The sequence below is a fragment of the Pelophylax lessonae genome, assembly GCF_965119305.1.
Source record: "Pelophylax lessonae genome assembly, chromosome: 5".
Classification (NCBI taxonomy): domain Eukaryota; kingdom Metazoa; phylum Chordata; class Amphibia; order Anura; family Ranidae; genus Pelophylax; species Pelophylax lessonae.
Window position 1 is genome coordinate 79,272,426 of NC_138772.1, and position 20,138 is coordinate 79,292,563.

The following is a 20,138-nucleotide window of genomic DNA, read 5'->3' on the forward strand; positions in this document are numbered from 1 at the left end:
GTCGACAGCCCTCCCGCCCCGGTGGAGAGGGGTACTGTCAGGAGTTGGTGCCCGCCTGGTTCCGGTATGGTGAGTAGTATGTTCCCCCTTTCTCCCTGACGGGTGTTGTGGTGAACGCGGGCCCCTCTCTGTATGGTAAGATAAGCTACCTACCAGTCAGAAGCCACGGACATGTAGACTGCCTTCCTAATCAGATCTCCAGCTATTAGCAGGCCTCCCGAACGGCCATGCGGTCCGCCAGGGCCGGTACCGCCAACCACGCCATATCCCCATGCAGTGAGAGTGTTGTGTGCCCTGCAGCACACCGCTATTCAGTACGGGCCGCCGCCATTTTTTTTGCTGGATCGCACGAGCCGCCATTTTGGCGGAGCCTCGTGTCTCCAGCATGGGGGCGGCCATGTTTGAGGTGATCCAAACACCTCGTGGAGCTTGGGGGAGGCGCCGGAAGGCGTACAGAGGGGCGGAGCCGCCTCCTTTCTTCCTGGGCAGCCAGCCAAAAGACTTCCTGTTTGTTAAGACAGCGCTGTAACCTGTTGCAGTTAAACTCTGAGCATCAAGTGGTGAGCCTGGGGGTCTATCTCTCTCTCTCTCTCGATCGATAGGGATCCCTAGCAGGTAACACTAAGGGGCTTTTGTGGCGCTGGGGGTCGAAAAAAAAAAAAAAAAAAAAAAAAAGTTTTATTTTTGAATTATATTATCCAGGAAGTAACTGGAGTTATCATGGACCCTGCCACACATATTCCCCCACCTGTTTCCCTCGAGGGGGCCACGGGACCCGCCGGTGCACAGAGTATAGAGTCATTTACAGCAATTTTGGAGTCTATGGTGGCTCGGGTGGACGGGGGTCAAGGAAGCGACCCCCGCCTACTCCTATACCATCTGACACCTCTGACTCAGATTCAGAGGTGGTCACGGCAGTTGCAGGTTCCTCTGCAAGGGCTGTTATCCCAGGTAAAGCCCCCTCAGACAGTGAGGAGGACGCTTCTTCTCCTGCTATTATTCAGGAAGAAGCATTGGTGGACGCACTAGTTGTGGCAGTGCAGGAAACCTTAAAACTTGAGGCTTTACCGGCAGAGGCAACTGAAACAGAGATTCCTTTTGGTACTAATAAGCCCATCAAGACGATGAAGGCTTTTCCTGTACCTAAATGTTTCGGTAATCAGATTAAAGGAGAATGGGAGCATTCTAAACGTACCTTTACTATTTCCAAGCGTATTGCTAGACGCTATCCGTTTGAGGAATCCATCATTAAGAAATGGACGGTACCACCAGTCGTGGATCCGCCTATTGCCAGGCTGAATAAAGCCACGGTTATTCCAGTGGAGGACACTTCGTCCTTTAAGGATCCGGTGGATCGAAAGATGGAAGCAGAGTCCCGCACCATCTTCTCTCTGATAGGGTCAGCATTTAGACCAGTAATTGTTATTGGTCTAGTTTCCCAGACACTTACGGAATGGGCGAAAATGGTACGCCAAGATCTTAGGGGAAAAGATATTCCCCAGGAGACATCTGATTTGATGGAACAGATTATACAAGGGCTACAGTTTATCTGTGACGCAGCCTTGGACACTACTCCCTTATTAGGGCATGCATCTAAGACAGCGGTGATCCTCAGACGTGTGCTGTGGTTAAAATGCTGGTCAGCTGACCTAGGTTCCAAGAAGACCTTGACAAATCTCCCCTTTCAGGGGAATCGTCTATTTGGGGCCAACCTAGATGAAATCATTAAGGATGCCACTGGGGGCAAGAGCACTTTTTTGCCACAGGCTGCTAAAGCTAAGGGACCTCGCAACAAGCGAGGACCTTTCTTTACCGCCCATAAAGGGCGCCTGGCTGGTACTAGCGGGAAAGGCAAGACTCCTCCAGGAGGGTTCAAGAAGGGCTGGTCGGACAAGCAAAGGACCAACCCAGCCAAACCCGAAGCAAAGGAGTACACAGCCTGAAGGTGCGCCCCCACCCGGTTTCAGGGTGGGGGGACGTTTTCACCGGTATTCAGGACATTAGATCGAGCATCAACCACTACTACCGGTGCGATTCTTCCCTTCCAACATTTAAGTACTACAGGAAGCGGTAATTACCGTTCCCTGAATAGATCTTTTCCTTTACCTTTTCCTAAGATTAGTCCCGATACCTCACAGGAATCGGATCTGGTTGACCAGATAGGCCAAGTAGCCTCTAGTCGGGTGACTTCGGTCCCTGAGGTTCAACCAGAAAAGATCACCTTTCCTGATAACTATCAGGTATCTGATAAATGTGTGGGAACAGAAAACGACCAGACTTTCTCGGATGGTCGGGGCCAGATACCTCTAGGGACGCCTGGTTCAGATCCAGTCAGCGCCAGTGGTCCTTAAAGCAAGGAAAGCGACTTCCAGCAAAGTCTATTATCACACATGGAAGACTTATATTGCGTGGTGCGAATCTTTAGGATTTCCTCCACGTACCTATTCGGTAACTCGAATATTGGCCTTTTTGCAACAAGGGGTTGAGCAGAAGCTAGCCTTGAGCACCATCAAGGGTCAAGTTTCAGCATTAGCAATCTTCTTTCAGAAGCCTTTAGCTACCAAATCCTTGGTGCGGAATTTCATCCAAGGGGTGCGGCACCTGGCTCCTCCAGTCCGCGCGCCCTTACCGCCCTGGGATCTTAATTTGGTTTTGTCGGTTCTACAGAAACCTCCCTTTGAAAACATCAGGGAGATTCCCTTACTTACTTTATGCCAGAAGGTGGCCTTCTTGGTGGCTATTACTTCTGCTCGCAGGGTGTCAGAACTGGCTGCATTATCATGCCAGTCACCATACCTAGTGATTCATAGGGATAAGGTAGTACTTCATCCTAAACCATCTTTTCTTCCCAAGGTGGTTTCAGATTTTCATCTGAATGAAGATATTGTACTACCTTCCTTGTGTCCTCAGCCCAAGCATCATCGGGAACATGCGTTGCATTCCTTAGATGTGGTTCGGGCAATCAGGGTATACCTGAAAGCTACGGAATCATTCCGTAAGACGGATTCACTTTTTGTGATCACGGATGGCCCCAGAAAGGGTTTGCCTGCATCTGCCGCGACCATTGCCAAATGGATTAGACAAACGGTGGTACAGGCTTATTCTATTAAGGGTCAGAGTCCTCCGTTCCCTGTTAGGGCGCACTCCACTCGAGCGCTCAGTACTTCCTGGGCCTTTCGCCATCAGGCGTCAGTGGTCCAGGTATGTAAGGCGGCCACCTGGTCGTCGGTACATACCTTCACAAAATTCTATAAAATTGATGTGACGGCATCGGCGGATGCCTCATTTGGCCGCAAGGTTTTGCAGGCCGCAATTTGAGGAGACCGGTGGTCTACCTCGAGGGTTTTTTTCTGTTTGAAAATTTTTTTGTTGAGTCTCATCATTAAGGATGAGCATTGTAAACTTCTAGTTGGCACCGGTTGGGCCTTCTAGATTGGGATTTGATTTCCATTTTCCCACCCCTCAGTTGTGATACTGCTCTGGGACGTCCCGAAGGTGGTGTATCACCGAGGACTACGTCTGTCGATGAGCGCTAGAGAAAAATGGATTTTTGTAAAATCTTACCGTAAAATCCTTTTCTCTTAGCTCATCGACAGACGTAGTCCCCGCCCCTCTGTTTTGGAGTTGGGTTGGGTTAAATTCTCTAAGCACTGCTTTTTCACATAACTGATTTGCTGAGGCAGAGAGAGAGAGGATATACCCTCTGGGACTGCCCCTAGGGTGTGGCCAGAGCTTTTTAATTTCCTGTCTAGTCCTGCTCCTGCGGAGGTAACATAACCCGAAGGTGGTGTATCACCGAGGACTACGTCTGTCGATGAGCTAAGAGAAAAGGATTTTACGGTAAGATTTTACAAAAATCCATTTTTTACAGTAACCAAGTACTATGCGCTTTGGTTTGTGCGAATGTGCGTGCGTTAGCAAGGTAGGGATTCCATTAAGGCTAAAGCCCTGTACACACGTATCGATTGTCGGCCGTAAATATTCAGCCGACGACCGATCGGCCGATTGTAGGCTTGTTAGTATGATGCTTCCGACAGCGCATTTTCGGCCGAACAGAATCTGCCGTGCAGGCATTAAAATTTTTGTTGGCCAACACCAGAACGGCCGATTGTTCGCCAGTCAGTACAGAATTCGGCCGACAATCAGCAGATTAGCAAGACTGGGCATGCTCAGAAAAGAAAAAACACACGGAAAGTTAACCATCACATGACATCACTTCTGCAGTCGGCTGTTGTTGGCCGACAAAATTCGTGTGCAGTCTTTTGCAGTTTTCAACAGACACGACAGCCCTGGACAAAAGACGGCCGATCGTTCGGCCGACGATCAGTACGTGTGTACGGGGCTTAAGTTTACATGTAGGCGTTTTTCTGCGTTAGGATCAGCTCAAAAAACGCCCAACAAGACAAATCCTATTCATTTCAATGGCCCCTGTTCACATCTGAGCGTTTTGACGTTTTAAGCAAAACACCCAATGCTCAAAAAAGTACATGAGCTTCTTTTTGGGCAGATTACAGGCGTTTTTATTTTTTTTTCATTGATCACTTGTCAACCTAAAAACGCCTAAAAAACATCTGTAAATAGCAACTCCCAGGTGTGAACGTAGCCTAAGAATTAATGTCACTGCTGTCCACTTGCAAAAGGGGCTGCATGTGTTTGTGCATTGCAATGCACACATGTGAAGCTTGCCTAGGTGTTGCCTAATTGCAGCAGAGAAAACACTGTATGGGCAGGGCTGTGCACATTTTAGAACTAGATAGAAAGAAATATAAATCCTTTGGCAGGTAAATCAGTTCCTCATAGATTTTTAATCTTTGTATTTAACTGCTTGCCCAGAGTTCTTATTCAAAACTTATGCAATGCATTGTATTTTGGAAATACTCTTCAATGACTTGTCTAGCAATGTGCAGCATACTGATTTTTTTTTTCCATGTAATGCATTGGTATGAGCATCGCTATTATAAACTAGAATTACTATAATCTGTTAAAAAATGTATTTTTTTTCTTGTCCTTGTGTTGGAAAATGCAGCAAAAGGCATGACATGTCTGGTGTAAAAATATTAAAAGGTTTGCCACATGTGGTGCCATCTGTAACTTTAGTTTACAACAGCTGGTCAGCTACAAATTTCCCGTAAGTGACATAGAGGTCCAAGACTGCATCATACTAATGTAACTATAAAGGATAATAGACAGATAAAAGTCTCACATATACACTTTTGTTTATTTTGCAGATTCATATCTCTCCTATAAGGTCTGGCCTGCTCACACGTTCAATGAGCGCTTTTTGGTGGTAAGTAATGGAGAGGGAAACCTTTGTACCTTTTTATAGCATTTTTCGAAAAATCTGCATGTAAAAATGAACAGCTTGAACTATATCTATCATAAGGCTTTGCACTTAAAATTTTGGAGTTTTCCACACTTTCAGTGCTAATTATGGAGGGTGAATCTACCCAGTGATCAGGACCACCAATAGGGGGGTGCCACCATGCCTCCTGTAGGGGCCCAGGGCACAAACAGGGGCCCAGACAGCAGGAATATTGGTGCGGCGGACAGAAGGACAATTGCAGAATAATGCACTTTGTCTGTGTCTCTCCCTCAAGCAGCTGAAAGCAGTTTTCTCTCTCCCTCCCGCTGGTTTTCATCTGCTGGAGGGAGGGACACAGGACATAATTCTGTAATTGTCCCGCCACACCGATCCCCCTCCTCTCTGTGCTGCCCCCATCTGATCCCCCCCCCCCCCCTCTGCGCAGCGCTGCTGGCATTCCTCTGCTGCCGGCTGCTGCGGGTACACAGACAGATGAATAGTGAGGGAAGGGGTCAGTAAATATATAATTTACCAGCCTCTTCCTTTTCTGAATTGGACACAGTGATTGGTAGGGATGGCTTCTGTGTCCATTGATTACTGAGCATAGATAAACTGTGTTTATGATGCTTAAATTTATGAACGGGGAGGAGCCCCTGTCGCCTGTGCATTAGTCATCTGTGCAGGAAGTGTATTAGTCATCTGTGAAGAATCTGTTTCCTCAATTCCTTTCTCTGTCTCAAAGGTGAGATGTCGGGGGTCTGTTTAGACCCTTGACATTTAATCAAATCCAGGCCAATACAAACCAGGCAGAAGTTCTAATCAATTACCTATACATTAAAGGGTAACTCCACTTTCGTGAGGAAAAAAACATAGCAAATAATGAAAAAACAACATAGTGTATACAATTGCAACACAAATCTTATTGTAATTGAATGTTATTAAAAATTACCTTTCCTTTTCAATCTGCAGCTGTTGTATTTTCTGAAATTGCAATGCAGTATGGCTACCTGGAGGTGTTCTGTACACAGAATGTATGCTGACCACACCCCAGAAACATCTTTTTCTGCTTGTGTGATTGGCTCACCAGGCATTTTTATTTTTTTCCATTGGTCACTTGTTAACCTAAAAACGCCTAAAAAACACCTGTAAAGAGCAACGCCAAGATGTGAACGTAGCCTTAAAGTGGAGTTCCGGCCGCAAAATCGTTACATTAGATCCATCCGCTTCCTTATTGTCACCTGAAAAAGAATTGGATATTCCCGAATTTTTTTTTTTTTTACTTGTTTCAGAAGAAAATATACTCCCCTTTCCTTCAACTTCCTCCCTCTGTGGCCGCGGCCCGCGCTGTCACTTCCTGTCCTGCAATGCATCCTGGGAGCTCTTACGCATCACTCCCAGGAGGCAATGGGCAGTGATGTAGGTGGCCGGCCACTCCTCTCATCGCGTTATTTGCAAACAGGAAATGACGCGATGATAGGCGGAGCCCAGCCGTCCCTATGGAAACCCTTACTATGCCGATCGCATAGTACTGGGCATGCGTGAGATTTCGCGCTGCATTCATCGGCCCCCTCCATCTTGAACCAGGAAGCAGGGCAGACATTTAGACATTTGCATACTGCGGCTTCGGGTGACCAGGACAAAGATGGCGGCGCTCAGTAAACTTTTTATAAAGTAAGATTTTATAATTGCCAATCCAGTATTAAACTGTCTAAAACCGGATTAGCGGATGTATGAAGGGCGGGGAATCACTCTTTGGGAAGTATTTATAAAAAAAAAAGATTCTGTGGCCGGAACTCCGCTTTAAGAAACACTGTCAATTTTTACTTCAGCCACATATGTTAAAGTGCAAACACATTTTTATAAAAATTTCAATATTTTAAAGTTAGTTTATGATTTTGTCTTGGGTCGCATTCATTGCAGTCTCGGGCCGCAGGTTGAACACCCCTGCTTTAGTTAAAACATGTTTCTTTTACTTTGAGTAGAATGGGAAACCCTCTGTCAGGTTTTTTTTTTTTTTTTTTTTTTTTTTTTTTTTTTATTGCTGAACCATTGGGAAGATTCCTTTTTACAAAAGGAAATTAAAAGAAAAATCCTGACCTAGTTATTGGAACATGTTTCCCCATTTGAAGATTTCTAACTTTTTTTTTTCTTCACTTTCTGTCCCAGCAACAATGATCTCCAGGTCAAATATCCAGACTATAACTATAAAAACCTGAAAAAGTCTAATCCTCCCCTGATGCATCCCAAACTAGGGGAAAAAAACATGAATCCTCAAATAATGGAAGTAATTTCCTGTGTTTCTATTCAGCAGGTCCCAGTCTAGGTTTCTCCACTCGTCACAAGTGACATGCTGCTGCAGTAAGACCAATAGCGAAGCCAAATATAAAGACCCATTCAAACTAGGGAGCAGTGATCTGAAGAATCTCTATGAAGATATCAAAAAGGTGATTTGCCGGTGTTCTGCTTCATCTCCTCAGTCCAGTTGTGGTAAACTGTTATGAAGGTGATATTTGATTATTTAACAACAATGTGGGTCAATGGTTCCTCTGTGACACTGGTGTCCTGTGCTTGACTCGACCAGGAACACGGATATTCTGTTTTCATTCATACTGGCTGTGGCTTTGAAATCATGCTACTTTAGCATGATTTCAAAGCCATAACAGATGTCTATGCAAGTTGCACATGAAATCGCTAAAAAATAGTGCAGGAACCTTTTTCAAATCGGTGCAGATCAGAGTCGCACCAATTTAAACGGTTCCATAGGCACAAATAAGGTGCCACTTGTCATTAAATTTTAAACTGTCAAATCGCAAGTCACACCAATGTGAATGGGGACTAACCCGTCAAAGGGATATTAGAGTGTAAGATTTTTTTTACAAGACAAGAGGCTGACATGAACAGTTCGGTATACTTTGCAGATGTTGTTGGAACAATGTAAATGCATACAATGTAAATAAAAAAAAAAAGATTCTTAGATTATTTTTTGTGTTAGTGATGATTGAGCTGGTTTGCAAATCGAGAAGCTGAGTCGAGTCTGAGGAGAATACATGGCTAATAATTATTGCAAGGATTCTGGAATTGAGTGATTATTCCTAGACCAGGCAGATCTGCTTGCAGGCATCTAGACTAAGAACAAACATATCAGCAAATCTTCTAATAAAACCATTACTACTCATTGTGTAGTTCTATCCTGCAGAAATGTATTACGTTTTAGAATGAAATCTAATTTGTCTACTTGCTTTTCATCTCTCCATCCTCGTACTTAAGATTCTCTTGTCTCAAGTATAGGAGCTGCTCATAACAACCCAGGAGCTGAAGGACATGTGCGAGTATTATTTTGATGGGAAAGGGAAAGCATTGAGACCGATGCTGGTTGTGTTAATGGCACGAGCGTGTAACACACATCACAATAATTGTCGGTAAGTTAACAATTCGTTATCTTGAATGGCTTTGTGTTTGTTTTGGGGTTCATTCGGGGTTCATTCACACAGGGCTTGACAAATCTGCTATGAATGCAGGAGCCAGCTGCACTTCTTTAACTGACAATTGTACGGTCATGCAACACTGTACAAATGAAATTTATGATTTTTTTTCCACACAAATAGAGCTTTCTTTTGGTGGTATTTGATCACCACTGGGTATTTTTATTTTTTGCACTATAAACAAAAAAAGGGTGACTATTTTGAAGAAAAACACATCCCAAAAAACACATTTCTTCACAAATTTAGGACAAAACGTATTCTGCTACGACTTTTGTAAAAAAAAAAAAATCCCAACAAGTGTATATTGGTTTGCATGAAAATTATAGCATCTACAAATAACAGTATATATACTGGAATTTTTTTTTTTATAGTAGTAATGGCAGCGACTTGTAGTACGGAAGGCATTCTGATGCTGGCTAACTGACATCACCAGTGACACTAATACGGTGATCAGTGCTAATAAAATCTGCTGCCACTGTACTGACACTGGGTAGGAAGGGGTTAACATCTGGGGCAATCAAAGGGTTAACTGTGTGCCTAGTATGTGTAATGTAACTGCACTGTGCACAATTTCTACTAAGGGATGTGCCAGTTTTTGTCTCCCTGCTTTGCAGGAAGACAAGAACCGGCACATCCCCCACAGATCTTTCGCCTGTCACTCACTCTGATGATTGGCGGGTCCCGTCCAGGAATCATTGGCCAGACTGGGTGTTTGGCATGTAATGGAGCCAGTGAGAACACAGCTGGGTAGGCGCATGCATGTGTGCCCCCCTACCTGGAAATTCAGAATCACAAATTGCTCACATCTGGTACCAACAGTGAATGGACACATTTCCTAGTCACCCTGGCGCCTGGAATTTGTCGAGCCCTGCGTTCACACCAGAATAGTTGAGGCTGCGTTGACAGATATTTGCAGTGCAGCCCCAATGTATAGACCAATGATGGCGAACCTTGGCACCCCAGATGTTTTTAAACTATATTTCTCATGATGTTCGTGCACTCTGCAGTGTAGTTGAGCATCGTGGCAAATGTAATTCCAAAACATCTGGGCTGCCAAGGTTTGCCATCACTGGTATAGACAATGCAAATTAGACAAAATGCTTTGTTTTCTATGGTGTGCACTGAAAAGAGTACTGCTTGCATGCAGTATTTGCTATGTCAAATGCTAATTTAAAACAATTTTATGTGTCTCTTTTAAGGTGTATCTAAAGCCATTTTTAAATAGGGCATGGATTTTTTTTTTTTTTTTGCTGTCTGTATTCATTGGAGAGAATCCCCTTCTCCTTCTGTCCTGTGGACACAAATATGAAGTACCAGCAATGTTTCTTCTAGCCTCCTTGTTTTAACACCAAGTTCCCACATTTGGAGATTTACCGCGTTAAAAAAAAAAGTTAACCTCACCCTAATTTACCTTTTCTAAAGTGTGGTAAGCATACCACTGGTGCTACCATAATCCTGTGGCAGCCCTTGGAATGTAAAGAAAATGGTGACTCAATATATCACAGTACAGGAAACCCCAGTCTTTCCTCACACTATTACTGTATATACATTAGTAGAGTAGCCTGGTATTTAGATCTGGGGGGGGGGGGGGGAATTCACAGCAAAGAGACTTCAGCACAGAGACCTGGAGGGCAAGGAAGAGAAACTCAGAAGGCAAAGTGAGCAGGTAAAGCTGAGAGATTTGGCACATGGGTAGAAGAGTGGTTTGCAACCCCAATAGATTTTGACAATGAGTATCAGGCTTACAGGTAACATTAGGTCACAGTAACTGTCATGATTATGGTATAGAAAAAGGATTCGGTATGATAAAAAATGACTTATGATAAATGTTTGAGGGTCCCGGCTCAGGCTATCACAGTCCAGTTAGTTGGATGCCACTGACCAGTGAGGGTGCAGTATGAGAAAAACTGACCTAATGCACAGTTGTTAGTACTTTTACAAAGTTTCTTACCTTGTATACAAGAAAAGATTCTTTATATTGCCTCTTGGGGTTCAGGAAGGAATCTTGTTGCCCTGCTGGAACAAACTGGATCACGTTTTGCTGGGGTTTTTTGCCTTCCTCTGGATCAACTGTGGGTAGAACATTTGTGTATATGGGATTGTTTTGATTTTTGTTTTCCTTTTTATTGGTTGAACTAGATGGACTTGTGTTTTCTTACAACCAGATAACTATTTAACTATATATATACAGAAATGAAATACTGAAAATTCAGGTCACTCATGAGTGAAATATATAGATTTATTCTAGTGGACTGAAACACCAAATAGCTATTTGCTACTTTGACAGCAAGGGGTTGATTTACTAAAACTGGAGAGTGCAAAATCTGGTGCAGTTCCGCATTGAAATCAATCCGCTTCCAGGTTTTTTTTTTTTGGCAAAGCTTAACTGATCAAGCTAAAGTTATAAGCCGATTGGCTACCATGTGCAGCTGCACCAGATTTTGCACTTCAGTTTTAGTAAATGAGCCCCAAGTGTCTCAGCGCTTTTTAGCCCACCTTTAAGTTTGGCTCCACTGCTGTCAATGCAGCCTTTTGAGAGGTAAACTAAAGCGGTGATTTCATCCCCGCAGTATCTTCCAAAGACTCATCCCATTCAGTGAATATTCTCTGTTTGTGTCCAGGGAGATGCACCCTGCCCAGCGCTCCATTGCTGTTATTGCTGAGATGATCCACACCGCTAGTTTAGTACATGATGATGTCATTGATGGTTCTGATTCCCGGAGAGGAAAGAAGACTGTCAATCAGATATGGGGAGAAAGAAAGGTGAGATGTATGTTCTGATGTATCATGAGTTTAAACACCAGACAGTTATTGTAAATCTATCTGCTGAACACACAGCACTGGACCTTTTATTATTGCTGGAAAATTCTTTTTGAAGAGAGGCTAAAATTCACAGATATGATTCTAATGGCCCGCACACACGATATGATTTTTTTTTTTTGCATGCTTGATATATATCGAAAATGGAGAGTTATGAAAATTATCGTACGGCAGAATGAAAAATCGGTGATGTAATATGTTGTAGTGTATTTGTATTGTACTTTTGGACATCTAGTATTGTACGAGAAAAATGTTCGTGCTTGTCCGTTAATATCGGATGAACTGTTGGGATCGGCTCTCGAAAGCTCTGTACTAGTGATCTGATTGTTGTACGATTGCGGTATTTTTTGTCCGATTTTCGGATCGCGTGTACGGGCTATAAGGCTGGCCATAAATTATGCAGTTTTCTTTCTATCAACCACATGGTTGAAGGAGAGAATATTGCTCTATTCCCCCATCAACACAGTCGGCATTGATGGGGCAATCCCTCCTACTGCACTATTGTATTCTGACAGTGGAAGGTTTCCACACCATCAGAGTACGATTACTGCTGCTGGCTATACCTCTAAAGGTATTGCACAGAACAGTCTCTTACCTCCTCTTCCGGAATCCCCTGCTGGGGCTCTGTGCTCATCCTCACCTGTGTGTTCCCCATAGCAAGCCATGTGCTATGGGACCACATGTACGGGCGTGCTCCTAAACCGTGCTGTGTAAGTCCATGGGCACACAGTGCAGCTCGGCCATGCCCCCCCACTTCCTCCTCACAGGATGTTACTGACAGCAGTGGCTCTTGCTGCTGCCTGTGAGAGAAGATGATAGGAGAGCAGGGCTGCAGCCAGGCACAACACTAAATGAATAGAGGACTTGGGTAAGTGTTTAGGTTTAAGTGTGGGAGGGGGGGACATACAGTATCTCACAAAAATGGGTACATCCCTCACATTTTTGTAAATATTTTATTATATCTTTTTATATGATATCACTGAAGATATGACACTTTGCTACAATGTAAAGTAGTAAGGGTACAGCTCGTATAACAGTGTAAATTTGCTGTCCCCTCAAAATAACTCAACACAGCCATTATTGTCTAAACTGCTGGCAACAAAAGTGAGTACACCCCTAAGTGAAAATGTCCAAATTGGGCCCATTAGCCATTTTACCTCCCCTGTGTCATGTGACTCGTTAGTTTTACAAGGTCTCAGGCATGAATGGGGAGCAGGTGTGTTAAATTTAGTGTTATCTCACTCTCTCATACTGGTCACTGGAAGTTCAACATGGCACCTCATGGCAAAGAACTCTCTGAGGATCTGAAAAAAAGAATTGTTGCTCTACATAAAAATGGCCTAGGCTATAAGAAGCTTGCCAATACCCTGAAACTGAGCTGCAGCACGTTGGCCAAGACCAGCAGTTTAACAGGACGGGTTCCACTCATAACAGGACTCGCCATAGTCGACCAAAGAATTTGAGTGCACATGCTTAGCGTCATATCCAGAGGTTGTCTTTGGGAAATAGATGTATGAGTGCTGCCAGCATTGCTGCAGAGGTTGAAGGGGTGGGGAGTCAGCCTGTCAGTGCTCAGACCATACACCGCACACTGCGTCAAATTGGTCTGCATGGCTGTCGTCCCAGAAGGAAGCCTCTTAAGATGATGCACAAGAAAGCCTGCAAACAGTTTGCTGAAGACAAGCAGACTAAGGACATGGATTACTAGAACCATGTCCTGTGGTCTGATAAGACCAAGACAAACTTATTTGGTTCAGGTGGTGTCAAGCGTGTATGGCAGCAACAAGGTGAGGAGTACAAAGAGAAGTGTGTCTTGCCTTCAGTCAAGCATGGTGCTGGGAGTGTCCTTGTCTGGGGCTGCATGAGTGCTGCTGGCACTGGGGAGCTACAGTTCATTGAGGGAACCATGAATGCCAACATGTACTGTGACATACTGAAGCAGAGCATGATCCCCTTCCTTCGGAGACTGGGCCACAGGGCAGTATTCCAACATAACCCCAAACACAACTCCAAGATGACCACTGCCTTGCTAAAGAAGCTGAGGATAAGGTGATGGACTGGCTAAGCATGTCTCCAGACCTGAACCCTATTGAGCATCTGTGGGGCATCCTGAAGCAGAAGAGGGAGGCGTGCAAGGTCTCTAACATCCACCAGCTCCATGATGTCGTCAAGGAGGAGTGGAAGAGGACTCCAAAATAATGGTGGCCACACAAAATATTGGCACTCTGGGCCCAATTTAGACATTTTCACTTAGGGGTGCACTCACTTTTGTTGCCAGCAGTTTAGACATTAATGGCTATGTTGTTATTTTGAGGGGACAGAAAATGTACACTGTTATACAAGCTGTACACTCACTACTTTACATTGTAGTCAGGGCCGGTTCACACTTTTGCGAGTGCGGCGATTGCATGTAATTCGGAGCGCACTGCTCCTTCATTACACGCGATCGGATGTGCGGATGCAAATTCAGCCATACACTTTGTATGGCTGAATTCGCACTGCACCCACACAAAAGACGCACAGGACCCTTTTTTCCAGCCGCATCAGGATCGGATCGCACAGTGGTTCACACTTGTGCGATCCGATCCTGTGCGAACTGTCAGATCACACTGCGATATGCGATCAAACTGGGGGTGTCGTTAACATTTAATTGACACCCCCTGCGTATCGCATATGGCAGTGTGAACTGCCAGATGTGCGTTTGCTATGCGGGAACACGATGCATATTCGCAGCCTTCCCGCATCGCACAAGTGTGAACCGGGACTAAAGTGTAATTTCTTCAGTGTTGTGACATGAAAAGATATAATAAAATATTTACAAAAATGTGAGGGGTGTACTCACTTTTGTGAGATACTGTATATAGTGGAAGGTTTTTTTTACCCTTTAAAGAATGCTTTAAATTAAAAGGATTTTTGCTTTAGAACCACTTTAAAAAGTAGGTACACTCTTTAAAAAAAAAAAAAATAAAGTCAGCAGCTACAAATACTGTAGCTACTGACTTTTAATATAAGGACACTTGCCTGTCCAGGGATCCCGTTAAGTCTGCACCCTGAGCCAATTCGTCAATCAACTTTGGGCGCCGGCTTGCGTGAGTCGTGCTGCGCTTTTGTGAATTGCTGCCGTCTTCTGGGACCTGTGTGTGTCCCAGAAAGAAGCAGAGGGGGAAGAGGAGGTGCCAGAAATGTCATAGTTCGCCAATCGGTACCTAGTATTACCCAGAAGTGGGTAATACTAGGTATGCTCCCCCCCAAAAAGTGCCAAATGTGGGGCGCGTGGGAACAATCGGAGCTTTCCCTTTTTAGATGCAGCTCCACTTTAAAGTATTCATTTAGTTCAAGGGGGTAAGTGTCAGAGGATGAACACTGCTAAATGGACTGAAGTCAAGGCTCAAGGAATGAATAACTATGGATAAAATCTAGACTAACAATGGAGCGTTCCTTCTCTGTATTAACCAGAAAGGTTTCCTTTCAAGTAAATAAAAAAAAAAATGGTTGCTAGTAGCAATATCTCTAATTCTGCTTGTGTGCTTTGGAAGTGATAGTGTTACACAGTAAATATGTTTCATTTTTCTGCCACTTCTAACCTGACATTTGTTTTGTGTTTAAGGCTGTCCTTGCTGGAGACTACATACTGTCGGCAGCTTCTGTGGCCTTGGCAAAAATTGGTAACACCACTGTAATCTCTGTGTTATCTCAGGTCATTGAGGATTTGGTACGAGGTAAGTCTGATCTACATTTGATTTTAGCTGCAAACTAAAAAGCTACATAAGTACAATGCTGACAAGTTGGGGGGGGGGGGGGGGGTCACGGAGAGGGCTGTGTTCTTTGGAATCTATCATAAACCAAAGGCATTTTTTAGAGTGGAGAGGGATTAGAACAGCTGTCAGGTTTTTATTACTGTTTGTGCTCCTGTTAGGGAGATTCACCTTCTCTATTTGTCATTTTTAACATTATCATGGAAAGTGAAAGAAAATAGAGTAGATATCTTCCAATAGGTACAAGATATACCTGTGCTCAGATCTCAATGGCTTGTACACGCATAAAATCTACCAGGTGCTAAAGGGGTCTGACCACATCTTAACACTAAAAATACCGGATGAACTACAGATATATCTTGTTTCAGTAGCCAGACCTAAACCATGTAGCTCTGCCCCAGCTTGGCGTTGTGTCCACAGTAACATTTGCAGAGGCAAAGCAGAGTAGGACTGGCTAAAGGGGGATTACTTTGATGCAGTTGGCCAGCTTACACATGTTTTTCAATATGTGTGAACTAAATATCCCTATATTCTATTGCAAAGTTTGCTTTAAATGGTAAAGCAGTGTGCAGCAGGTACATCCAGTATTTTATATCTTCCAATGGGGACACTAGTTCTGGTGACTACCAGGGTTTTCCTCTTACTTCCTTTTTTGGCTATGGGACGGGAAGTAAAGGGAAATATCTCAATGGCAAAAAACAAAATACTGACGGGTTAACACCCTCCCTTACCCTTATGCAAAATGGGGGAAAAAAAGTTTTGCCTTTTAGTTCTTCGTTAAGTAGGTAGGGCTGACACCCTGTACTTAGAAACCCATAGCTGAAAGCACTAGGGTGGATTTACTAAAGGCGAATAGACTGTACACAAATGTAATTGAGCTCTGCTGATTTCCATCATCCAATTATGTGCAAGCAAAAATGCTATTTCTCTTCTGTTCATTGACAGACACCGCTCCATATTCGCCACTATAGGGTTATGCTGCTCTCTACAGGAGTAGAACTAGGCAGACAACAAAAAAGCTTGGCTACGCCCCATGGGCCGTACTTGGCTGGCATAATCCCTCTCTCTGCTTAGAGATACTCACTTTTTGTTTGCCTAGTTTAGGAGTATGACCTAGTCTCCCTGCCAGGCCCTAGGTCCTGGCTTTTTTGTCTATTTATTTGCTTTTTCTTTTTTGGATTTCTTGCTGTTTTTTTTCTGTGGAGTTCTTTTAGAAACTACCGGGCTGAGCAACTTGCTGGACTATTGAAATTCCAGTGGTCACCTATGCCTGGCCAGAGCTCGCGCAGACCATAGCTCTGAGCTTGGTCAGCCGAAACATAGCCCCACTGGATGGTGGCTGGCCCATGAGTTAAACGTCTTGCAAGGTCCCTTACAACCTGAGTCGCAGCGTTCCATCTGGCCAACAGCTCCCCCACTTCGGTGGCCAGGAGGTTCCTGTCTTGGGAGTGTAACCCACACACTTCCCTGGTTTGGTAAGTAAGGGCCCCCTCCTCTCCTTCCCTGGATGTGGTGAGGGGTGCGGGTACTCCCTGGGGTGGTCGATCCCTCCAGGGTTTCTCTCCCCCCACCCCCCCCCCCCCCTTCTCCTCTTCCTTGGGTGGCATTGAGCTGGCTTACCTGCCCGTGCTCATGGTGGGGGTGGCTGATGCATAGGTTGTGGGTCCCCCTGGCCTTGATGCCTGCGGGCGCACTGTCGCCCTCAGTGGGCTTGCTATGGGGTGGGTGGTCGTCTTTTGATCCCCCCTGGGACAGCTGGTGGGCGGGTGGCCCGGGATCCGTGGGCCCAAGTACCAAGCAGTCAGGCAGGCTGAAAATTTAGGCCGCGGCCTACTAGCTGGACCTTGGATGGGGCGGCTTCAGTTGCCGCGGCTGAAGCTGCCTTTGTACCCCGGGACATCTGTCTCTCCTCCGCTCTCCAGGCTAATAGTGTGTTTCGCACAGATCGCGCTCCCGCGGTTGGGTGGCCGAAACCGTAGGTCACGGCTTTGCCGCCTACCGGGCTGCGCGGTTGAAAAATTTAGGCCGTCCCCTTCTGGTAGAGCGACTCTGGGGGAGGAGAACAGGGTCCCAGGCAGGTTTAGCTGCTATGGTACTGTGGGACATCCACCTTTCCTAGTGGACACTGTGGGGGTAGCCTGTCTGCGGTTCTTCCCGCATCGGCAGCGAGCGGCCCTCCTTAGGGGGTTCTGTTTGCGACCTCCTCTGTGGGCTTCCTGGAGAGGGCGCCTGCGGGGGACCCCCTTCCGGGGTCCTGTCAGGGGCCCCTCCCTCTTTTTTGCAGGCCTTAGTCGGCACCCCTGTTGGGGGGGGGGCTTGAGTTGCCGACCCCCTGTGAGGGGTAAGGAGGGCATTGGCTTAGGAAATTCGCCCCCTGCCCTCTCCTGTCTTATCAGATCCTGCATCTGTTTGGTCATTGCAGATGGGACCACCCTACGAGGTCTGAATCAGTGTTTCCCTGACCCATCTGACAGTGAGGATGATTCCTCCATGGCTGCTGCGCTGCACAAAAAATCGCTGGTAGGATGCACTGATTGAGTCCGTGCAGGAGCCATTTATGTTGCAGAATGCAACTGAGGCTGCTGCGGACATATCTGTTCCGCTTGTCACTCTCACAAGCTGTCCCGTGCGGTTATGGTGATCTCTTATCTAGCTTATTTTTACAATTGTGTCTATAGGTGCTGGGTGCATCCAATACGACCCTTGCTGGTCCCAAGACGCTTTGCTGTTCAGTATCCCTTTCAGGAGTCGATTCTGAGGAAGTGGACGGTCCCACCCACTGTGGGTTCCCCTATTTCCAGGTTGACTAAGGCAACCATGTTTCCAGTGGTAGTATCCCTGGCTTTTAGGACGCCGGGTGACGGGTGGGCAGAATCTCTAAGGCCCGTTACCTGTTAGTATGGTTGCTGCCTTATAGCGGCCTGTTTTGGCCTCTTTTCTGGTGTCTCAGACACTGAAGGTGTGGGCGACACTTTTGCGTCTGACCATGGAGGATGGCCAGTTCAAAAAAGGTTCCAAGCCCCTCAAAGCCTCTTCGGGAGGTTTCTAGCGGCCTTGGTCTGACAATCAGAGAGCAGGCTTTTCCAGACCTGCTTAGGAGGCCCCTTTGGCATGAAGGTTTGCCCCCATTCATATCTGGGGTGGGGAATGTCTTTGTTGGTTCCAGGGCCGTGAACCTCTTGGGTCAGCGACCAGTGGGTCCATGAGGTGATTGTGTTTGGTTCCAAGATAGAATTCTGTTCTTGTCCTCTGGAAGAGTTCATTCCTTCCACTGTGCACCTGTGGGGGGGGGGGGGGGGGGGTTATTCATACCCTGTCACAGTTCTCAGGAAGAAGGCAAGTTTGTCCAATTCTGGATTCAGGCCATGAACTGGTCTGTGCAGGTGGGGATTCCGATCACTGACTGGCCTCGCCTGTCTTGGTACTCCGACCTGGTGTGACTGGTCATCGATGTCCCCTGGAAGCTTCCTCTCCAGGACGATCTGTTGTCTCAAGGGCTGATCTTCCATCCTGTTTCACGGTCGCTGGCTTTGACGGCCTGGCTGTTGTCAGGTGCTGAAGGACAGGGGCTTAACTGGCTCTGTGATTGTTGAAGGTGAGGAAATCTACATCTCGAAAGCTTTATCATTTGACATAGAAGGCGTACCTATCCTGGTGTGAGGTTCGAGGAGTCCATCCTAGTTCCTTTTCGATGGCTCAGGTTGAAGCCTTTCTTCAACGGTGTGTTGATCAGAAACTGGCTTGAGCACCGTGAAAAGCCAAGTGTCTGCCTTGGCAGTCTTTTTTTTTTTTTTCAAAGACCTTTTTGACTTCTCATTCATTGGTGGGTACATACCTTCAAGGGGTTTGTCATTTTACTCTCTGTACGTTCTCCTTTGCTACTGTAGTATTTGAGCCTGGTTCTGTCGGTTCTTCAAAAACCTTCCTTTGAAAACATATGGGAGATCTCTTTTCTTAACCACTTAAGGACCAAGCCTATTTCTGACATATTTTGTTCACAAGTTAAAATCAGTATTTTCTGCTAGAAAATTACTTAGAACCCCCAAATATTATATATATTTTTTTTAGCAAAGACTCTGGAGAATAAAATGGCAGTCATTGCAAATAGTGCTTCTTGGGCTTTCCGTCAGGCGTCAGTGGTGCAGGTGTGCACAGCGGCCACTTGGTCGTCGGTGCGTACTTTTTCAAAGTTTTACAGAGTGGATGTTTTGGCATCTGCGGATGCCTCCTTTGGCTGCAAAGTATTACAGGCTGCATTTTAGAGGGTCTGTTTTTTCCCTCTTGAGGGTGTATTTCAGGTTGGGCTCCTGTTCTAGTTGAGCTACTATTACCTGGATTGGCTTGTATTTAGCCTTGGGTTTGTTTTTCCCACTCCATGTTTGGCACTGCATTGGGACGTCCCTGTGGTGAAGAATATGGAGCTGTGTCTGTCAATGAGCGGAAGGGAAAATATATATTTGTATTTATATTACATTTTTTTATTAATATCATGAATTTTAAATGAATATGAATTTATTTTCCACCATTATCAGCACCTTTTAGACGATTGGCTGTTTACACACTGAGCATTTTTTGAAGCGCTTTTGCGTTAAAAATAAAAGGGGGGGGGGCAAGAAAAGTTCAAGAAAAATGCATCCCTTTAAATTCTTTGTATGCCTTCACACCAAAAACGCACCTCCCTCCCTCGCTTTTGAAATGCATTGAAAACTCACAAAAAAACCTCAAAAACGCATCCGTGTTGCGTTTTTTGATTCATTTTTTTAATTGCATGACCTGTAA

General features: G+C 45.3%; 1 protein-coding gene across 2 annotated transcripts in view; it reads left to right on the forward strand.

Moving 5' to 3' along the window:
* PDSS1 (decaprenyl diphosphate synthase subunit 1) overlaps positions 1-20,138 on the forward strand; it is a 57,473-nt gene that overhangs the window by 13,381 nt on the left and 23,954 nt on the right. Inside the window, exons 2-6 of one of the 2 annotated variants that reach the window (XM_082258809.1) lie at positions 5,229-5,287; positions 7,611-7,746; positions 8,591-8,721; positions 11,406-11,547; positions 15,212-15,323. In XM_082258809.1, the coding sequence (XP_082114935.1) occupies positions 5,229-5,287; positions 7,611-7,746; positions 8,591-8,721; positions 11,406-11,547; positions 15,212-15,323 (580 nt within the window). The remainder of the gene's footprint in view (positions 1-5,228; positions 5,288-7,610; positions 7,747-8,590; positions 8,722-11,405; positions 11,548-15,211; positions 15,324-20,138) is intronic. The other variant, XM_082258810.1, reaches the window with a different exon arrangement.